The sequence below is a fragment of the Myotis davidii genome, unplaced genomic scaffold (assembly GCF_000327345.1).
Source record: "Myotis davidii unplaced genomic scaffold, ASM32734v1 scaffold363, whole genome shotgun sequence".
Classification (NCBI taxonomy): domain Eukaryota; kingdom Metazoa; phylum Chordata; class Mammalia; order Chiroptera; family Vespertilionidae; genus Myotis; species Myotis davidii.
The window spans coordinates 509,643-528,039 of NW_006294069.1; the positions used below are offsets into that span (position 1 = coordinate 509,643).

The 18,397-nt window shown below is 45.3% G+C and overlaps 1 protein-coding gene across 1 annotated transcript; it reads right to left on the bottom strand.

The window, feature by feature from the left end:
• Window positions 1–611: 611 nt before the first annotated feature.
• SPAG5 (sperm associated antigen 5) lies at window positions 612–16,588 on the bottom strand. Its single transcript, XM_006768020.2, has 24 exons — window positions 16,452–16,588; window positions 16,158–16,283; window positions 12,370–13,466; window positions 12,080–12,263; window positions 8,429–8,503; window positions 7,897–7,989; window positions 7,673–7,807; window positions 7,341–7,460; window positions 7,127–7,219; window positions 6,911–7,024; window positions 6,462–6,555; window positions 6,160–6,307; window positions 5,978–6,080; window positions 5,648–5,781; window positions 5,317–5,455; window positions 2,932–3,043; window positions 2,685–2,771; window positions 2,308–2,428; window positions 2,094–2,205; window positions 1,626–1,706; window positions 1,307–1,462; window positions 1,152–1,226; window positions 941–1,021; window positions 612–812 (listed from the first exon to the last, which is right to left on the bottom strand). Exons 1-24 carry the CDS (start codon window positions 16,494–16,496, stop codon window positions 741–743), a joined length of 3,597 nt encoding a protein of 1,198 aa, XP_006768083.1. The 5' UTR covers window positions 16,497–16,588; the 3' UTR covers window positions 612–740.
• Between the last annotated feature and the right edge of the window lie 1,809 nt (window positions 16,589–18,397).

Sequence of the window (18,397 nt, forward strand, 5' to 3'; positions counted from 1 at the left end):
CTTCACCTCCCCGCCCGGGCCACGCCCCTCCCTAGGACTGGTGTCCTCGGAAGGCCACGCCCACAGAGGCGGGGCAACGAGGTGGAGTGACTACCCTGCCAGGACCTCGGAGGCTGTTGTGGACTGTCCCCCTCCCACCTCGTGGAGCCCTGCCATCAGGGCCCCAGAGGCAGGAAATGGCCTGCCCTCATTTCTGTCACAATTGCCTTTACCATGTGCTGGGCACTGTACTGGATGTTGGGGATTAAGCCTGGTCTAATGAAGGAGAGTCACCTAAACAGTCACAACAGGTAGCAGGGCAGAGGCACCAACAAAGTGTGGGAGTCCAGGGCAGAGTTTCTCTGTCCTCACCCCCTTATTCAGAAGGGCCTACTGGAGAATGAAGCCTTGTCTATCCCCATCCCCACCCCCAAGCTGTGAGCCAGGGAACAAGCAGTCCAGTCAGTGCCCAGCATATTTGGGGAAGCCAGAGAAGGGAGGAGGGGCAGCTGGTTTTGGCCCTGGATGCAGCAGAAGGGGTGAGTGGAGGGTGCCCAGGCAGCACTGCCAAGCTGCTTCTCCACTGACTTATCCACCCCCTCACCCAAGAAACAAGATTCAGTGAGCTTGCAGAAATACATTAAATACACTTTATTTACATAGCATTAAACCTAGCTGGCTCTATGCCAATTGGTCCTGGTGTTGGGGCAGGGGAGTATTGCAGGTAGAGAGGGGTGAAACAGACTCCAGCTTTTAGTTTCTTAGCTCAGAAATTCCAGCAATTCCTGTAGCTCCTTGCAACCCCTCACGACCTCTGGGATGGACAGCAGAGTCTGGGAAGAGACACAGAATAGGCAGCTCAGAGTCATAGCCCCAGGAAGCACCCACTGAGTTAGCGGGGAGAAAACAAAAGCCACAGAGAAGCCTGCAATATTGCATTAGTTCACCTCCCTCCCTCTACCTCATAAATACGCTGAACAATGTCATCAAGTTTCTTTAACTCCTTGTCAGAGCGCCGAAGATTCTCCTCCAGGATGTTTCTCTAGAAAGCAAATAAGTTGCCTAAGTCCTATGCTTAAAAGAACAGCATAGCTTGTGGGGCAAGGAGGATATGGCAGGGCTCTTGCTGGGTGTGGTGAGAAATGGACCCCCAGTGGCATGGGAATTCTTACATGGCTCTGGAACTTGACCATGAGTTTTTCCTTCTCATTTTTCATCTCCAGGAACATCACCCTCAGTTTGTCCACCTATAGGTATGTCCAGATCAGTAGGGGCACAGCCTAGGGTTTCCACCAGCTGCCCAGCTCCTCTGTTAACTCTAAGTCACCTCCTGGGAGAGCCACACTTTCTCCTGGATCCAGTTCGTGGCCATGGGCTGACAGCTGGGGTCCAGCTGGCCTGCCAGGGTCTCTTGGAGCACCTTAGTCTCTGTCTCCGCACGCCGAAGTGAGCGGGTAAGCTGGGTCACCTCCTCTCTAAGGCTCTGGGGATGAGAATGGAGAGGTACATAGTAGCCCTCAAAGGTCCTCTCCATCATTCCTATCCCATGCTGTGCACAAGGTAGACCAGGGGACCCAATTCCCACATTTGGGATCCTGGCTACCAGTGGCACAGAAGGCAGAGAGTCGGGCATCATGATGACGTACTATGAGCTCGCCACTCTTGTCTATCTGCTCTAAAATCTTCTCATTCTGCTGCTGTATCACTTCCTGGAGCTCCTTTTCATTCTGTGAAGGGAAGGGAGTAAGAAGGCACTGAGAGAGTTGGCTTCTTTGTAGCCCTTGCCAGGAGATGGGATTTAGTGCCTGACCCATGCTCAGCCCAGGTTGCTACCAATTGGTAACACTTTTCTTCCTCTAGGGCTGAGTCAGGCAAGGCACATCTCGGTGTTGAGAGAGCTCTGCTAGAGTTCCTGACTTCTAGGTCGGCCTACGAGATGGGTCAGCCCATAGCTAATTCCCAAACATGTGAAATGTCTGACCCCAGAAAGGGCAAAACTAGGGCAGTGGTTGGAAAATCCCCACCACCCAGATTCCCGGAGAGACAGTGGTTCCCAGTGGGCCAGTACAGCTGCCCCAGTTCTTCATCGCCCCACTTCTAAGCCCCTCCTTCACCTTGTAGCGCAAGCACAAGGCCTGGTTCAGCTTCTCTATGTCCGCTTCCTTTGCCTTCTGGGCTTCCTGATGCTGTTCTTCTTGGGCCTGTAGCCTAGCCTGCAGATCACAACTAGGGGAGAGAAGAATTCAGCATTATTCCTGTCCTCTCGCGGGCTAGCTGGGTCTTCATGTAAGGGGCTGACCTCTCTCACCAAGACTGCACTCCACTCACATCTTTCGCTGCAGAGTCCTGACAGCTTCTTCTTTAGACTCTTGCAGCAGGGAACACAGGGTCTGAAGCTCTAGAGTCATAGTACTCATTTCTTCCAGGCTCTTCTCCATGCCTGGGGTCTCTGAAAGAGAAAGTCCTAGATAGAGGTAGAGCCCTTTAGCTCTGAAAGGAAGGAGTGTGTAGCCATTATTTCCGCAACTCTTATCCATGTTCCCACCCATAGGATTTGGTGTCAGAACATCACAGGTCCCAAAAGACAGAAATAAAATGAGCCCAAGTAGAATTGAGGTTTTTAGAGCAAAGCACTTTTCACTGCTTTAGTCTATCATCACTACTTGATCTAGAAATGAGGCAGGATCCCTGGAGCCCATCCTAACCTGTAGGCTGAGGGGAAACCATTGATGCAACTCGGGTGAAAGCACTCTTGTCACTTCCAAGCAAGGCCACAGGAGCTGATTCTGGCTCTAAAACAAAAACCAAGCATGGTATAGGGCCCCTCTGGTGATCCAGTCGGGAATCTGCCGTAGTAGAAGGCAGGGAGAGGTCTGTGGGCGGGCATCTTTAACAGCTGAAGATATCAGCAGGGTCCTAATTTTCCCACCCCTAATATCCAGGGCCTCTAACCTTGGTCTGCCATTGCTGTCAAGATGCTTCCCAAGAAGGTGCTGTCGGTGGACGGGGGGTGTTCCTGGGCAGAAGCACAGGCTGTGCTTTTCAGGAGGGTCTCTGGCTCAGCCTAAGGGCAAATTACAACAAAACGTCAGCTGCTTTTCAGGGTAGTGATGTCCCTGGACCATAGCCTCACACATTCATTTACATACTTTCTATGGCTGCTCTTGAACCACAAAGGCAAAGTAGTTAAGGCAGAGACCACATGGCTGGCAAAGCTTAAAATATTTATTGCATTTCACTTTAAAGGAAAAGTTTGCCAACCCCTGTTCTAGAGAGTGTCACCATCTTTCCAACCATCTAGACATTATTATCCACTCTTCCACCTTAATCCTACATCTAATTGGTCACAAGGTTCTATTACTTCTACTTCCTAAATAAGAATTGGATTCATCCAAACCACCCCTCCTCTCTACCCTATCTATAACTGCCATTAGTTCAATCCTTCAAATCTGGCATCCTGCCTACTTCTGCAGCCTTGTCTCCTTGTCATTCTCACCCCCAAAACTCCTACACTCCAATTATAAAAAACTACTTCCAAGTCCCCAAAATTGCCCCATTCCATGTGAGTAGTGCCTTGCCTTGTTTCCCTATAGTCCCAGCACCTCACCCAAGTCTTGTTAGACTTGGGTAGAAACCACAAAAAAGTATGCATAGTGCCTCTATGACTTTCATATACTGTTCCCTCTGCCTGGTGGGCCTTCCTATATACTCACCCTTGACAAACTTCTTAAGCCATCCCAAGGACAGTTAAGACATCCTAACTCTCAAAGTTAGAACTAATGCTCCTTTCTCTGTGCTCCCACAGTGATCATCCATGCAGACCTCTATCATGATCACTGCCTGTCTTCCCTGCAAGACTATGGATTCTTTCGCATTTCCTGCGTTCAGTACACAGTAGGGAAGAGGGTCAGATCATAAGCACCTCCAGAGTTCAAGATTTTGGTTGTACCTTTAACTGCTGAATAAGCTAATTAGCTCTGTATTCTGCAAGATGTTAACCATTTATAGTTTAGAGAGCACTGCAGGGAAGCCAAAGAAGCAAGACTAAATTTCTGCTTTCTTTAAACACAATGTAGTTGAAGAGACCAGACATCCAAGGAAATTAATACAAGTGCAAGAGATCACTGAGTCTGTGTGATGTGGGAACATTTCAAAGAAGGTGAACTACAGCAGCGGTCGCCGACCTTTCGGACCTCACGGACCACCAGTGGTCTGCGGACCACCGGTTGGCAACTGCTGAACTAGAGAGTATTTTAATCGGAAAGTAAAAGGTATTTCCAGTTTGAAGACAGAGAAGATGGTTATGGTAACAGCCCAAGTCTAGGTGTGAATGGAGATGGGACGTGGGTAGTGTATAGGATGTCTAGTCTAGTTGTAATAAAAGGTTCATAACAGGGAGGTAGGAGACACATAAATAAAAGTTTGAATGACAGGTCGAAGAGGTCCTATAGCCAAATGAAAGTCACTGAAAGCCACAGAGATGGAACAAGAGTAGTGTTTTAGGAAAATCATTCTATACAATAAAGATACAACTGGAAAATCTCAGTAAGCTAGGAATAGAGGGGAACTTCCTCAACTTGATAAAGAATATCTACATGCCCTAGCCGGTTTGGCTCAGTGGATGAGTGTTGGCCTGCAGACTGAGGGGTCAAGAGCACATGCCTGGTTTGTGGGCTCAGTGCCCAGTAGGGGGCATGCAGAAGGCAGCCAATCAATGATTCTCTCTCATCATTGATTTTTCTATCCCTCGCTCTCTCTCTCTCTTCTCTGAATTATATATATATACACACACACACACACACACACACACACACACACACACACACACATATATATAGTCATAGCCAAACCCGTTAGGAACCTTGTTAGGAACCTATATATATATCTACAGCCCAGCTGGTGTGGCTCAGTGGTTGAGCGGTGACCCATGAACCAAGAAGTCACCAATTCGATTCCCCATCAGGGCACAGGCTCAGGTTGCAGGTTTGATCCCCAGCCAATCTATGTTTCTCTCTCATCAATGTTTCTATCTCTCTATCCCTCTCCCTTCCTCTCTCTCTCTCTCTCTCTCTCAAATCATTAAAAAAAATTTATCTACAAAAAACCTACAGCTAACATCACACTTAATGGTAAGAAACTTGAAGCTTTCCCTTTAAGATTAGGCACAAAGCAAGGTTGTCCCCTCTCTCTCCTTTTCAACATTGTAGAGAAAGTTCTAACTAATGCAGTAAGACAAGAAAAGGAAACAAGAGATATGCAGATTGGGAAAGAAGAAATGAAACCATCTTTATTCAAAGATATGATTGGAAGGGAAGAGAAGGAACCCCCAGATCCTACCGTCTCCTTTAGTTTTGTGTGTAGGAAGAAGGTCAGGCTCTGTAGTTGCTCAGTCAGCACCCTTAGCTCTTGGGAATACTGGCGTGTCTTCTCCAGGTCTTTCTCCTGGTTCTCTGCTATGGTGCTAGCCAGTTTAGCCCTGAAATAAGGAAGGAACAGAGAGACCATGTGACCTTCTCTGAACACCTCTCCCAAATCCCACATAGAACTGCATTCAAAGAGGGAAACAAAAGGCTCTTGGACAATTCCATCCTTGGAGACGTTAGCTTCTAGAAGGGTTTCTGGGAAAGATAAGCAATTAAAGATAAGCACAAAAAGGTAGACATCTTACTTCAGGTTCTCTACGGTGTCTTTGAGGTCCTCACACAGCAGGCTGCGCTCCCGGAGCACTTCCAATGTGCTTTTCAACTGACACTCAACCTGGCCCAGCTCCAAATGAGCTACCTGGTTCTCTTGGTCTGCAAACTGGGGAGATGGGAGATGGGAGAAGGAAGAAAGAAAAGGAGCGAGAAAGAGAGGAGAGAAAATGAATCTAAGTGGAACTTATTAGAGCCCTTGGGACAAAGGCATTTTCTAGTCTCTAGTCTCAAATCTCATCTCAATACCATCAGGTAAGAGTCACACTCCAGCCAGCTCCCCTGCCCAAGGCCATATTTCTTACCTCCAGAGTCTCCTTCAGGTCCTGCACCTCCTTGGCCAGGACAGCATGTTGTTGCTGCAGCTCTGCTTGTATGTGTTTTAGTGTCATCTCTTCCTTTTGCCATCTGCCAGAGACCTTACATTAGATTCCACTGGCCCTATATCCTGGGCACCTACTGCCACAATAACCTGATAGGAACTCACTGAGTAGCCTGCTTCTCGTTGCTCTGGGTAAGCTGGCAGAGCAACTCATCCTTCATGGCCAGGTCCCGAGTACAGTGGGCATGCTGACTCTGTAGCTCTTGTAGCTGACTCTGCATGCTGGCCAGCATCTGTAGCTGAGCTCGGAGATCTAAACCAAAAGTATCCTAATCACACCATGTGGTCACCAGGCCAGAACCTCCCCACGCTTGTGCTCCAAACAAGTGTTCTAGAGCACTTTCTTGTTCTACAGCCATACCCCAAGCCTTAGCAGGGCACAACTGCTTACATGCATGCACACACACCTGTTGCTAGGCGACTATTTTCCAACTCCAGTTGCTCTATTTGGCCTTTGCAGTCCTCTAATTGGGCAGAGACTTGTTCCAGCTCCCTGGAAACCTAGGAAGAAAAGATCATTTTCCTCCTACAGTTCCTCCAGAGTCGAGTTCCAGGACTTGGTCCAGCTTCTCTTTCTGGACAGAACAGCAAACCATCTTGCTCCTGGGCAGCAACACTGCAGCAAATAAGGCTGATCCTCAGGAAAAAGTAGAAACAGGAGAAAAGTTGTTGAAGAAGAAGCTGAAGGACAAAGGAAATTACTAGACCCAAGGCCATCTTACAGGGAAGGAACCTGGATGGTCTCCAAGCCCTCAGGGTAGGAAGCTCAGTCCAGGGTAAGAGGCTACTCATTAGAAAGGCCTTCTGTAGAGAAGGAGGAAACCAGGCCTAAGCAGTCCCCACTCCTGGTTTGTACCTGCTGCTTTTCCTCAACTGCAGCATCACGTTCCTGTAGGGTCTGCCGGCTCTTGGCTGTGAGCTTCTCTGTGAGTTCTCGAGACCGGCTCAGCAGAGCTGTCCATGTTATATACTACCAGGGGAAGCAAGCAGGTCAGTCAAGCACTCTTGAGGCAAGGTTCCTAACAGGGTTGGCTGTGAGTAAAGGAGTGGTACGATGGTCCCAAATACTCACATCCTGTTGCATGGACATCCAGTCCTGTTGCAAGATTGAGATAAAGCTTGCTGTCTCCTGAGCCACCTCTTCTTGCTCAGTATGAAAACCTACCTATACGAGAAGAAGTGCCTATGGAAGGGCTCCCTTCCTCTGGATACAACAAAGTGGGGGTAAATGACCACGCTCCTGTGACTCAGCCTGGATCTCAATAAAGAAAATGCACTCAAATTACCAGTTGGGTCTGGGTCTCCTTCAAGAGTCCTCTGAATTCCCCCATGGATGCCAGGTTCTGTTGCAACTGGCTGATGCGTTGACTGGCATGTGCACAGAAAGCCTCCAGTACCGACTCTGCCTGTTTAGGGGAGGGGTTGTGAGGATACGGTGGGCAGAGGAGGGAAACAGCACCAAAAGCCTTGCTATCTGGCACATCAGTAGTTTAATTCATTATTCTCCAGGGCAGGCAATTCCCAGGCCCCTCATGTCTGTCTCAAGTAAATTTGTGTTCCTGCAGGAACCCTGAGGAAAAAACCTCCCACATCCAGGAACAAAAGCCTGACACCTTACCGCATCCTTGCCTCTGAGGGCCATTTCCTCTCCGTGCTTTGCCTCCTCCCTTTCTGTTTTGAGACTCTGGAGCCTTGCCCTCAATTTCTTCAACACATCAAAACAGCAGGAGACCAAGGTTTCTGTACGCCGAGACTACAAGATAAGAATCAGATGCTGTCTGGTTCCTTCTTTTGGCTTTCGGTCCCACCAGGGGCCTCTGCCTTCATCGTCATACTGCTTACCTCCTGACTCACAGTAGTTTTATCTTCTTCTAAGTGCAACAGAGACAGGTAAAGCAAGGATATCAGCTCTTTAGAGACCAGAACCCATGACTGCTGTAGAGGAAAAGGTGGTTAGGCTAGATCAAATAAAGTCACTAAGCAGGAAAACACTAACCACAATTTCAAGCTCCAATTAGGAGGAGATGTTCTTTTTTTTTTTTAATATATTTTTATTGCTTTCAGAGAGGAAGAGGGAGATTGAAACATCAAAGATGAGAGAGAATCATTGATCAGCTGCTTCCTACATGCACCCCACCGGGGATCGAGCCTGCAACCCAGGCATGTGCCCCTGACCGGAATCAAATCCCGGACCCTTCAGTCCACAGGCCAATGCTCTATCCACTGAGCCAAACCAGCTAGGGCAAGGAGAAGATGTTCTTAACAAAGGTTTGGAGACCTTCCTCCCTTCATACCATGGCTGATTACCACCATTGGCTCCATTCTTGATTTTCACAGGTGACCCAGTGGTGGTATTAGGCCAATCAACACTTACCATGACATTCCTGGTCTGCTGCAAAGTCTGTCCAATCTCTCGGTTTCCGTGAAGATGCTCCAGTTTCTTATTTATCTAGGCAGAGAAACAGAGTTGCTCCTTTTGCATAGATAGCATGCATCACCAGTACCTCATTTCCCCTCCTACCCACTGAGATACAGAAGCCTTTCCTATTAAAAACAGAAGCAAGGTCACAGTTTGATAAAGTCAAGTCAGAAAAATATCCAGATGTAAGTAAAAATTTCCTTTTTATAGTAACTTTTATTTTTAATTATAAAGATAGTGTCTATTGTGAAATTTTGGAAATAGAGAAGTGACTAAAATGGAAAAAGAAATCATTACATAATTTATTTTACCTCATCTCAAAGCTTCTCAGAGGTTATCTGAACTCTGATTTTCTTTCTTTAAAAAACCTTGAACTTATGTTAAACTTCATGTCCCATGTTATTAAAAACTCTTCATAAACATACTTCTAAATGATTGAAGAATATCCCATCTTATGGATACACCATTATTTTTTATTATATTTTTTCTTTTTTTAAAATATATTTTATTGATTTTTTACAGAGAGGAAGGGAGAGAGATAGATAGAAACATCGATGGGAGAGTAACATTGATCAACTGCCTCCTGCACATCTCCTACTGGGGACGTGCCCGCAACCCAGGTACATTCCCTCGACCGAATGGTATACCATTCAGCATAGATATGGTAACTTACCGGTAAAAAAGTTTGAACTGCTTTGAGGGTCTTACTTGAATGTCCTTCAAAAAAGGCTAAATCAACTTATATCCTCCCGACAGCAGGATAATGCTTACCAACGTTATCTATTTTATTCTTTGCTATTTTGTCAGAAGAAAATTGCATCATTGTTTCATTTCTCTGATCACCAGTAATGATAACCTTCTCACATATTTATTAGCACTTTTATTTCCTTATTCTCTAAGTGTTCATTATCTTGGGGCAGACAAAAATCTTAGTGTGATATGTAGAGTAGACTCGTATGATCTCAAATACAGCAGAGCTATGGAAAGACTTAAAAGTTCTGACAGAAAAGTGGGGAGCCTTCATTACTACTGAAAGGCAGCCATCATCTGGGGAAAAACGACTGCTGGAAGAGCAGTGCTGAGTCATGATGCTATAGCAGTCTGGACTTAAGGGGGCAGATCTCTCGGAGTCCATCGCTCCTTTCCCCAGCAAAGCAGTCATCATTCCCTCCTGTGTCGTGCAGTGAGGCACGGAGTACCCCATGAGCCCGGACAAGGCGCACACGCTGTTCAGAGCTGAGCAGTCAGGCAGGTGATAAGATTAGTGTGAAGGAGGAAGCCAAGCGGCAAGGACATGGCACTGTGATGGGGAACGGCTGAAGGTGCTGTCATTTCCTCCTCTTTGGTTCTGCTTCAGTGGCCTCCAAAGGGATTTGGAAAGCTTCAGCGGAAGAGGTACAAGGCTGACTCAGGGACAGGGAACCAGGTCAAAGACAAGAGGAAAGGATACAAAAATAAGGAAACGCAGGAGAAAAACCGAGCAGCTAAGGAAATGATAAGCCTATGGTTTCCAGGATTTGGGCAAAAGGTGAAGTCATTGTTTGAGGATATTTTCAACCCAGAGGAGATCTTTGGGCATTTGGAGAACATCTCTTTTCTTTTTTTTAAATATATATTTTATTGATTTTTTACAGAGAGGAAGGGAGAGAGATAGAGAGTTAGAAACATCGATGAGAGAGAAACATCGATCAGCTGCCTCCTGCTCATCTCCTACTGGGGATGTGCCCGCAATCAAGGTACATGCCCTTGACCGGAATCGAACCTGGGACCTTTCAATCCACAGGTCGATGCTCTATCCATTGAGCCAAACCAGTTTCGGCCATCTCTTTTTTATTATTTTATTTTAGAGGACTTTTATTAAAGGTGGGGACAGTGAAACAAGAAAGGGCTGGGGAAATGAGCCTAGGCTGGTCTGCTTTGGCTCACTAAGAAGTCAGAGAAAAGGGGGCTATGAGGACAGGTTCAGGGGGTTTGCCTGGGACGAGCTGCAACTCCCACTGTCCAGTACTGCAATGGTTGCAAGTCTCCTGGGGTCCCTTAGAGTTTAGGAGATGCATGCCTGACAGGGAGGTTGAGGGGGAGGAGGGAAGGGGAGGGGGAAGGAATAGGCATGCTCCTGGGAGGGAGCCCACACCTGGAGAACATCTCTTTTTAGCAGCAACTGCCTATTAATCTCACCAGCCACAATACTGAGACTCTCAATTCCTTCCCCTGACACCATTCTCTTCTCTATGTTGTCACAGCTAGAGTCCTCTACAACACTGTTCTTTAAACTTTTTCTTCTCATATCTGTTATAATAATTTTGAAGACTGAGTGCCCTTAAGTTTAAATTGTTAGAAAGGCTGTCATTTCCACCATGTTATAAATATTGACATTTTGAAATAAAACTATTAAATCAATCTTACATATATCCAATGGTATAAATACATACACCAGAAGGATTTAATACCTATTTTATAACTTTAAAAATACATGAACAAGCTTTTTAAACAGTCAGAAATTTTACATCATCCCTTTTTCTTCTTTCTGTGTATTTTTACTCCTCTCAGAATTTTATCCTATACTTTAAAGTCTGTTATTAATCAATATATCTGCAACAACAAAAGTTCATCTAAATTTAAATTACTTTTAAATTCCTCTGAATTTCACATAAGCTTTTTTTATGTGAAAAAAATGTTCTTTAGAGAAATATTCTTAACAGTTGTATACTAATCATTGTATTATTATTTTAATAAAATTACAAACATACCTAGTAAAAAAAAATTTTTAAATCCTCACCCAAGGATTATTTTTTTCCATTGATTTCTACAGAGTGAAAGGGAGGGAGAAGGGGGAGAGAGAGAAAGAGAAACAAAGATGTGAGAGAGACACATTGGTTGCCTCCCACACACACCCCTACCTGGGCTGGGGAACCCTGCAACCTGGCCATGTCCCCTGACCAGGAATTGAACTGTGACCTCCTGGTTCATGGATCGATGCTCAACCACTGAGCAACACCAGCCAGGCCACAAATATTATCTATTATTCAATTGCTATCCCTTGACAATGTAAGATTCAGGATAGGCAGTAAATATGGTCTTCTTTAGTTAAGTGGGCAAGGGCAATTGAGAATGGAGAAATAGGAAAGCAAAAAATTAGCAGAATACATTTGGAAGATGAAGATATAGAAACCGATTCTTTTAAAACTATCCTTGCTTGTATTCCCTTAACAGTGGTTCTCAACCTTCTGTCCCTTTAAATAGTGTTCCTCATGTTGTGACCCCCAACCATAAAATTATTTTCGTTGCTACTTCATAACTGTAATTTTGCTACTGTTATGAATCATAATGTAAATATCTGATATGCAGGATGGTCTTAGGCGAACCGTGTGAAAGGGTCGTTTGACCCCCAAAGGGGTCACGACCCACAGGTTGAGAACCGCTGCCTTAGAAAGTCCTGATGAACCCCAGGGGTATAGTGAGTACCTACAGCTTTAATGAATTTTCCAGATCCACAGCTTTTACATATTCTCAGATGCCTCCTTTGCCCTCTGGCAGTTTTTCAGTTTAAATTCTGAGAAAGAGGGCCCACTGGGATCCTCCACACTTTGGAAGTAACCTTCTTACCCCACTGCGAGAGGTGTCAGTTGTGTCAGTCTGTGTGCTACTATCCTGCACTTCTGGGTGAGGGGTAGTCAGCTGGCTCTTCCAATTCCGCAGTGGGCGAGAGAGAACCTCCAGAATGAGAAGAGAGTTCATCAAGTTATCTTCCAGGTCGTGTCGAGATAAGGCGGTCAGATCTGGAGGGTGGCTGCAGCAGAAAGAGAACGTGAGGAGAAAAAAGATAGGGGAAGGGATGGAAGTGGCAGGTTCGGGTTAATGAAGCCGAGGAGGCAGCAGGATATTGGGACACTTACTTCCCCCATAGGAGATGCTCCCTCTCAGAAGCACTGTCCTTGGTGCCCAGCAGGCCTGTCTGGGATGTGTTTGTACTCTTCTCCTGTGGCGGTGCTGGGGGAGTGAACCAGGTCCCCACCGAGCAAGTAGAGAAAGGAGCAGTGCCCGTGGCAGCGTCCTGAAGCGCAGAGGGAAGGGATAGGCTCTGGCGGAGGTTTTCCAGCATGACCGAAGTATTTACACCTTTTTCCAGCCAGGCCAGTGGGGACATCCAAGGCCCTGTGTCAGAGATGAGAATCCTGCCAGCATCTTCTACTGCTGGGCCCGGGGCTGCCTGGGATTCCATTTCTCCTGGATTTGGGGTCAGGCATGTGGACGGAATATCTTGCGTATTTGAGACAGGTGTTTGATCTCTCAGTTCAGCCTCCTCGGGGAGTATGGAAAAGTTCACTTCTCTTTCCTCTGTAGCTCTGTGCTCTACAATATCCTGCCCTGAGTCCACATGACTGACAGGGAAGTCTGCTGGAAAGGCAGTTGAAGGGGGAAGACAGAGCATGGAGGAAGGCAAGAAGGCGTTACTTTCAGAAGACACTAAGTCCTCAGGCACAGTCTCGGTTTTACTGTCCCTCGGGCTTTCCTTGGAACAGGGTAGCTGTTGCTCAGAACAGGGAGTTGGTGGATACTCCAACAGATGGGCTGGAGGGTCTTGAAATGTAAGTTTCTCAGGCATAGCAGGAACAACTTCTGAAAAGCTGTCTTTCATGCAGGGTTCCACCCCATTTCTCAGCAGATCTCCTGGCCTCAAAGGCTCATCCAGAGAAAAACTGTTTGTCTCTGCTATGGTATTCAAATGGGCCTCAAGTGTGATGTCTTGCTGCTGCCCTTCTGCAGAGGGTACAAGAATCACGGTTTTAACCGCATTGTTTTCCACTGGGTCTACTGCTTCCTCAGATGTTTTGGGAGTAGAGTTGTTTTGGGGAATCAGATTTAGGGGCTGCTCATCGGATTCATGCTGACAAGCTTCTAGCCACTTTGAGGGATGGCTGAACTGTTCTGATGGGGAGTCTGTCGTCTTAGCATTTTCCAAATCCAGTGGAGATGAGTTGTTGCTGCCCTCCTGCCAAAGAAAACAAAAGCAGTTGACTAAGGCAATCAATTCCGGTTCTCAACATATAGTGATACGTGAAAGATACCATTCAAATTTGAAAAAGAGTAAGAGTTCTCATGACCTCTGCTTAGGTAAGATCTTGGCTAAGCCTTGCCCCTCAGAGACCCAATAGCAGGGAAAGAAAAGCTAGGAAGCTATTTTGGATCCTTCCAAGTGAATCCACCTATAGTAAAAGCAGGGCTGAGATAATTTATCTATATCAAAGTGGCCCCACTCCTCTTAAATTCTAACTCCAATTCACTTCTAGGGGGAACAGGTAAGAGGGGGTTCCTAGGCTCAAGCTCTGTTAGAATCTAGAGTTGGTCCAAGATTTTTCTCCTTCTCCAACAGAGTTAGAGAGCTCTTGGCCCACAGAGATCCATGGACCCTAGGGAGAAAGGGTAACATCAACCTGTGCCAGTAACCTAGTCTCCTTGACCAGAAGAGCTGAGGGCATCCTGAATACATGGGTTGAATCCACTGAACAGCTGGGATTTGAAGGGCTCTAGTCTTTGTAGCAGAGGAGAATAAAGAGCAGAGAGACTTCCTCCTAGTGCCCTAATAAGAGACTAACAACCTCCCTACTGCTAGTTCCCAAGGACCACTGCACCTTCTACCACTTGCAGGGTTGCTGCTCCTGAGACTCAATGAACAAGAAAAGGAAAATACACATGCACTTAAGTGGATCTAGTAACCAGAGAAAGAACAAATCCTAAGATCATTAGAAAAGGTAGACCCCAACAAAACACAGCTGATGGAAGAAACAGATGACAATTTGAACTCAAAAAAGAGTATATAAAAACAAGTACAACGCATACACACACACACACACACACACACACACACACACTCACTTACTGGAATAAATATTACTGTTAAACAAAAAATTTCAGTAAAATGAATTGGAAGAGGATGGTCAGAGTTGAGACTGGCATGCCTGGACAATCAAACGGAAGAAATACCTTAAAGCAAAGATAAAAATACCGCCCCCCCCCCCACAAAAAAAGTAAATCTTAGGGAAAAGCTACAAGAATTGGAATATAAATCCAATAAGTCTAACATGTGAATAAAACAAATTCCAGGAGAAAAGAGAACACATATAGGTGCATCACTGATTAACAAATATGTATTAGAAGAAAATTTCTCTAAAGTAAAGACCTGAGTTTGCATATAGAAATGGCTCATCAAAAAAAAAAAAAAAGAAAAAAAAAAGAAATGGCTCATCAAGTTCCAAACAGATTAACAAGAAAAATAAAATTCTGAACTACAAGGGAGACAAAACTTTTTTTTTTTTTTTTTTTGCTTAGCTTCACTGTTCCTCTCTAATTTGCCCTTCCTCTGGAATTAATCTCTCCTACATGTGCCCTGCTCTTCCCATGTAACCAATTCATTTTAACATCCTGATGTATATCCTTCCATATTTTCCTCTGTGTTCTTTTAATAATATGCAACATACAAAATTACTTTATTGGTAGATCACAAAATAATTCTCATTATGTGTTGTAGTTATGTTCTATAAAGTCTCTGTGAATACTTAATTAGCAAATACTGAACTGCTGCTCCTAGGGGAAATATAGGGTATGTTCCTGCAAATTTCCTAGCAAACATTTTCATTAACCAATGAACTCAAATCTTATTTTATGTGTTTTTGTTCTAAAACACCTTATTTGATATATATTGTTGATTCATTAACATTGAAGTCATAGCCAACATCACTGATGCCTGAATGAAGCTTATCTAAATATAACGCACATCATAGCTTTCTTACACTTAGGAACACTAGCCAGCACTTCAGCACTTATGTTTGGGGGCCATTTAAAACAGTGAAATAACCAACAAAAAACACAAAATTTGAAAACCATGGCACCAAAAATAGATCATGAGAAAGACATTTGTTTACAGTATGTCCACTAAAACAAGAAGACAAACCTCAGCTGGGGATGTGTGTTTAAAGCGCTTCCTATTTTCTTTTTCTTTTCTTTTTTTTTTTTTGCTTCTCTGCATGTCCAAAAGTGTTGCAAATATTGATTTTGAGATTACAAATAACTTTTAGTGAGGTGAATTCACAAATACTGAATCCACAAATAATGAGGTTTGGCTGTATCCATTTCTCTGCATGCTGTTCTCATTTAACAATGTGCAAATCTCTCCATGTCAACAAAAAGCACCCAAATGTAAAAACCATTGCACTAAATAGTTGGTGTAGAACTAATCCATAAGCATCTATGGTGTGCATGATTCATAATTCATTCACAAATGGTCATTTGTTTCCATTTCTGCTTTGCTTCTACAAACAGTGCTAACATAAATAGCTTTGCACATAAATAGTATTGCCTCTCTGTCAGCTGTCTGATCTCTGTGAGTCCATGTTAGAGGAAGACTACTAATCAAAATGATAGCATTTTCCTCTAACTTGGTAAAGATTCAACGGGGGAGGAGGTGATAAAATCTAACAGCTAAATAGAGGTCCAGATTCTCAGTGGATTTTCTTTAACCACCCCAGAGCACCTCTCTGTTGGCCTGGAAAGCTGTAAATAGATGTCACTAAGGTAGAAGACTTCATTATCGTTATTAATTACGTTCCAGCTCTGGCCCTCAGTTCCTCTGAGCTGTCGGCCTCGGCAGAGAGCCCAGTGGAGAAGCTGGCCAGACGCATCTCACCTGCAGCCCCAGTTTGCACAGCGATGGGGTCAGCGAGTAGCATATCCCAGGGCCCTTCGCAGAGCTGGTGAGGGCTTCGGGCTGCAGGTTAAGTTCGCGGAGAGGCGTTCTCACAGGTGGTTCTCCCTAAGAAAGAATGAGACAGTGTGAGGAAGCCTGTGCTCTCAGCCCGCTCCCCACCCTCCCCCCTAAGAAGCTCAGGGCTCAGGACTCCTACCCAGGAAACACTCCACGCGCCCCCACCCCGTCCCAGGCTGGACCCAGCTGTCTCTCTCCTTGAGGCTCTCCGCTCACCGGTTGGGGCGATGGCGACAGGCCCAGTTCTTTCACCCGCCACATCTTCGACACAGAACACAGACTGATCACCTCACAAACCGAGAGGTGGCCGCTAGCTCACCCGTCGTCTTCATTTTAAAACTGCTCCGCGCTTCCGGATTGGCTGCAAAGCCCCAGTGCGTCAGTCTAGCGCGTCCGCTCGGGGCTCCAGACTGGTGGGCAGTGGGAGGAGGGCGGGGCCAGCGAAGGCCACGCCCCTCCCGGCCCAGGGTTGCGCGCGTTCTCTAGGCGGACTCCTCACCGCAGACGCGGGCGGGAGGGCCGGACGCGCGCCCACCTGAGGCCAGTACGCAGCCTCACCTCGGGGACGGTATGGAGGTAGCTGGAAAGTCAAGGAGCCCATCCCTTCGGCCGCCAGTGGGCCACCCTCTCACCCCGTCAGTAAAGTTGGTTTCCCTCAGTTACCTCAGCCTCAGCCGGGACCAGAAAACCGGCCTGGAGTCTTGAAGGGAAAGGTGAGTGGAGCGTTTTTTACTTTGGCTGAGACGTTAGTTCTCAACCCGCGCAGTAATTTCGTCGCTTCAAATGTCTAGTGTTTTCGTGGGACTCACCTCAGGGCCTGCGGCGAGTTGATTGGAACAATAGTTAACATGTATTGAACATTGACTATGCACCTGGCACTGTTACAGATGCTTTACACATATTAATTAGCTCCTTTAATACTCATACGGATCAATAAAGGAGGTGCTGTAAACATCACCGCTTTACAGATGAAGGAACTGAGTCATAGACCATGACATGGGCCTCACGCCCCGCAGGTGGTAAATGGCAGTCAAGATTCCAGCCCACAACTACCCACTATATTGCCTGCCACTTGAGTCCCCTCTGGGTGGGAAATGCAGCCTAGCTATTGAAGGTAGAATTGAGTTTGGGGAACAGTTAAAGGTAAGTATCTATAATAATAAAAGCGCATTCCAGATGAAGCCGGGACTGCAAGGGCCCAGCCCCTGGCAGGAATTTCGTGCATCAGGTCTCTAGTTTAGAGATAATAGTTTATGATAAAGTACTTTCCTTTGAACACTTACAGCACCTTATTTACACTCTGAAGTCTGAATGAATTTGGAAAAGGCAATATGTAATCCAAAGAGGAGGAACTATGATATTAGGAGCTGCAGGGCCCACAGGGGATGTGTTCCCTTAGAACTGTGCTGTCCAAGACCGTAGTAGCAACTAGCCACATGTGGCTACTGAACACTTCAGGTGTGGCCAACCCAAATTAAGATGTTATAGGCATAAAGAAAAAAAGAAAAAGATATTATAGGCATAAAAATACAAACTATGTTTCAAAGACTATATTAAAAAAGAATTTAAAATATTTTTAAAATATTGATTATATGTTGAAATATTATAGCTATATTGGTTTAAATAAAATACATTAAAAATAATTTCACCTGCCCTAACTGGTTTGGCTCAGTGGATAGAGCGTCGGCCTGTGGACTCAAGGGTCCCAGGTTCGATTCCTGTCAAGTGCATGTACCTTGGTTGCAGGCACATACCCAGTGGGGAGTGTGTAGGAGGCAGCTGATCGATGTTTCTAACTCTCTATCCCTCTCCCTTCCTCTCTGTAAAAAATCAATAAAATATATTTAAAAAAATAAAATAAAATAAAAAATTAATTTCACTTGTTTCTTTTTACCTTTTTAGTGTAGCTACTAGCAAATTTAAAATTACTAATGCGGCCCTAACCGGTTTGGCTCAGTGGATAGCCTCTCTGTAAAAAATCAATAAAATATATTTAAAAAAAAAATAAAAATAAAATAAAATTACTAATGCGACTTACATTTCTATTGGACAGCACTGCTCTAAAACATAATAGCCCACGACTACAGGCACTAGAACAGTGATGGCGAACCTTTTGAGCTCGGCGTGTCAGCCATTTGAAAACACCTAACTTACATCTGGTG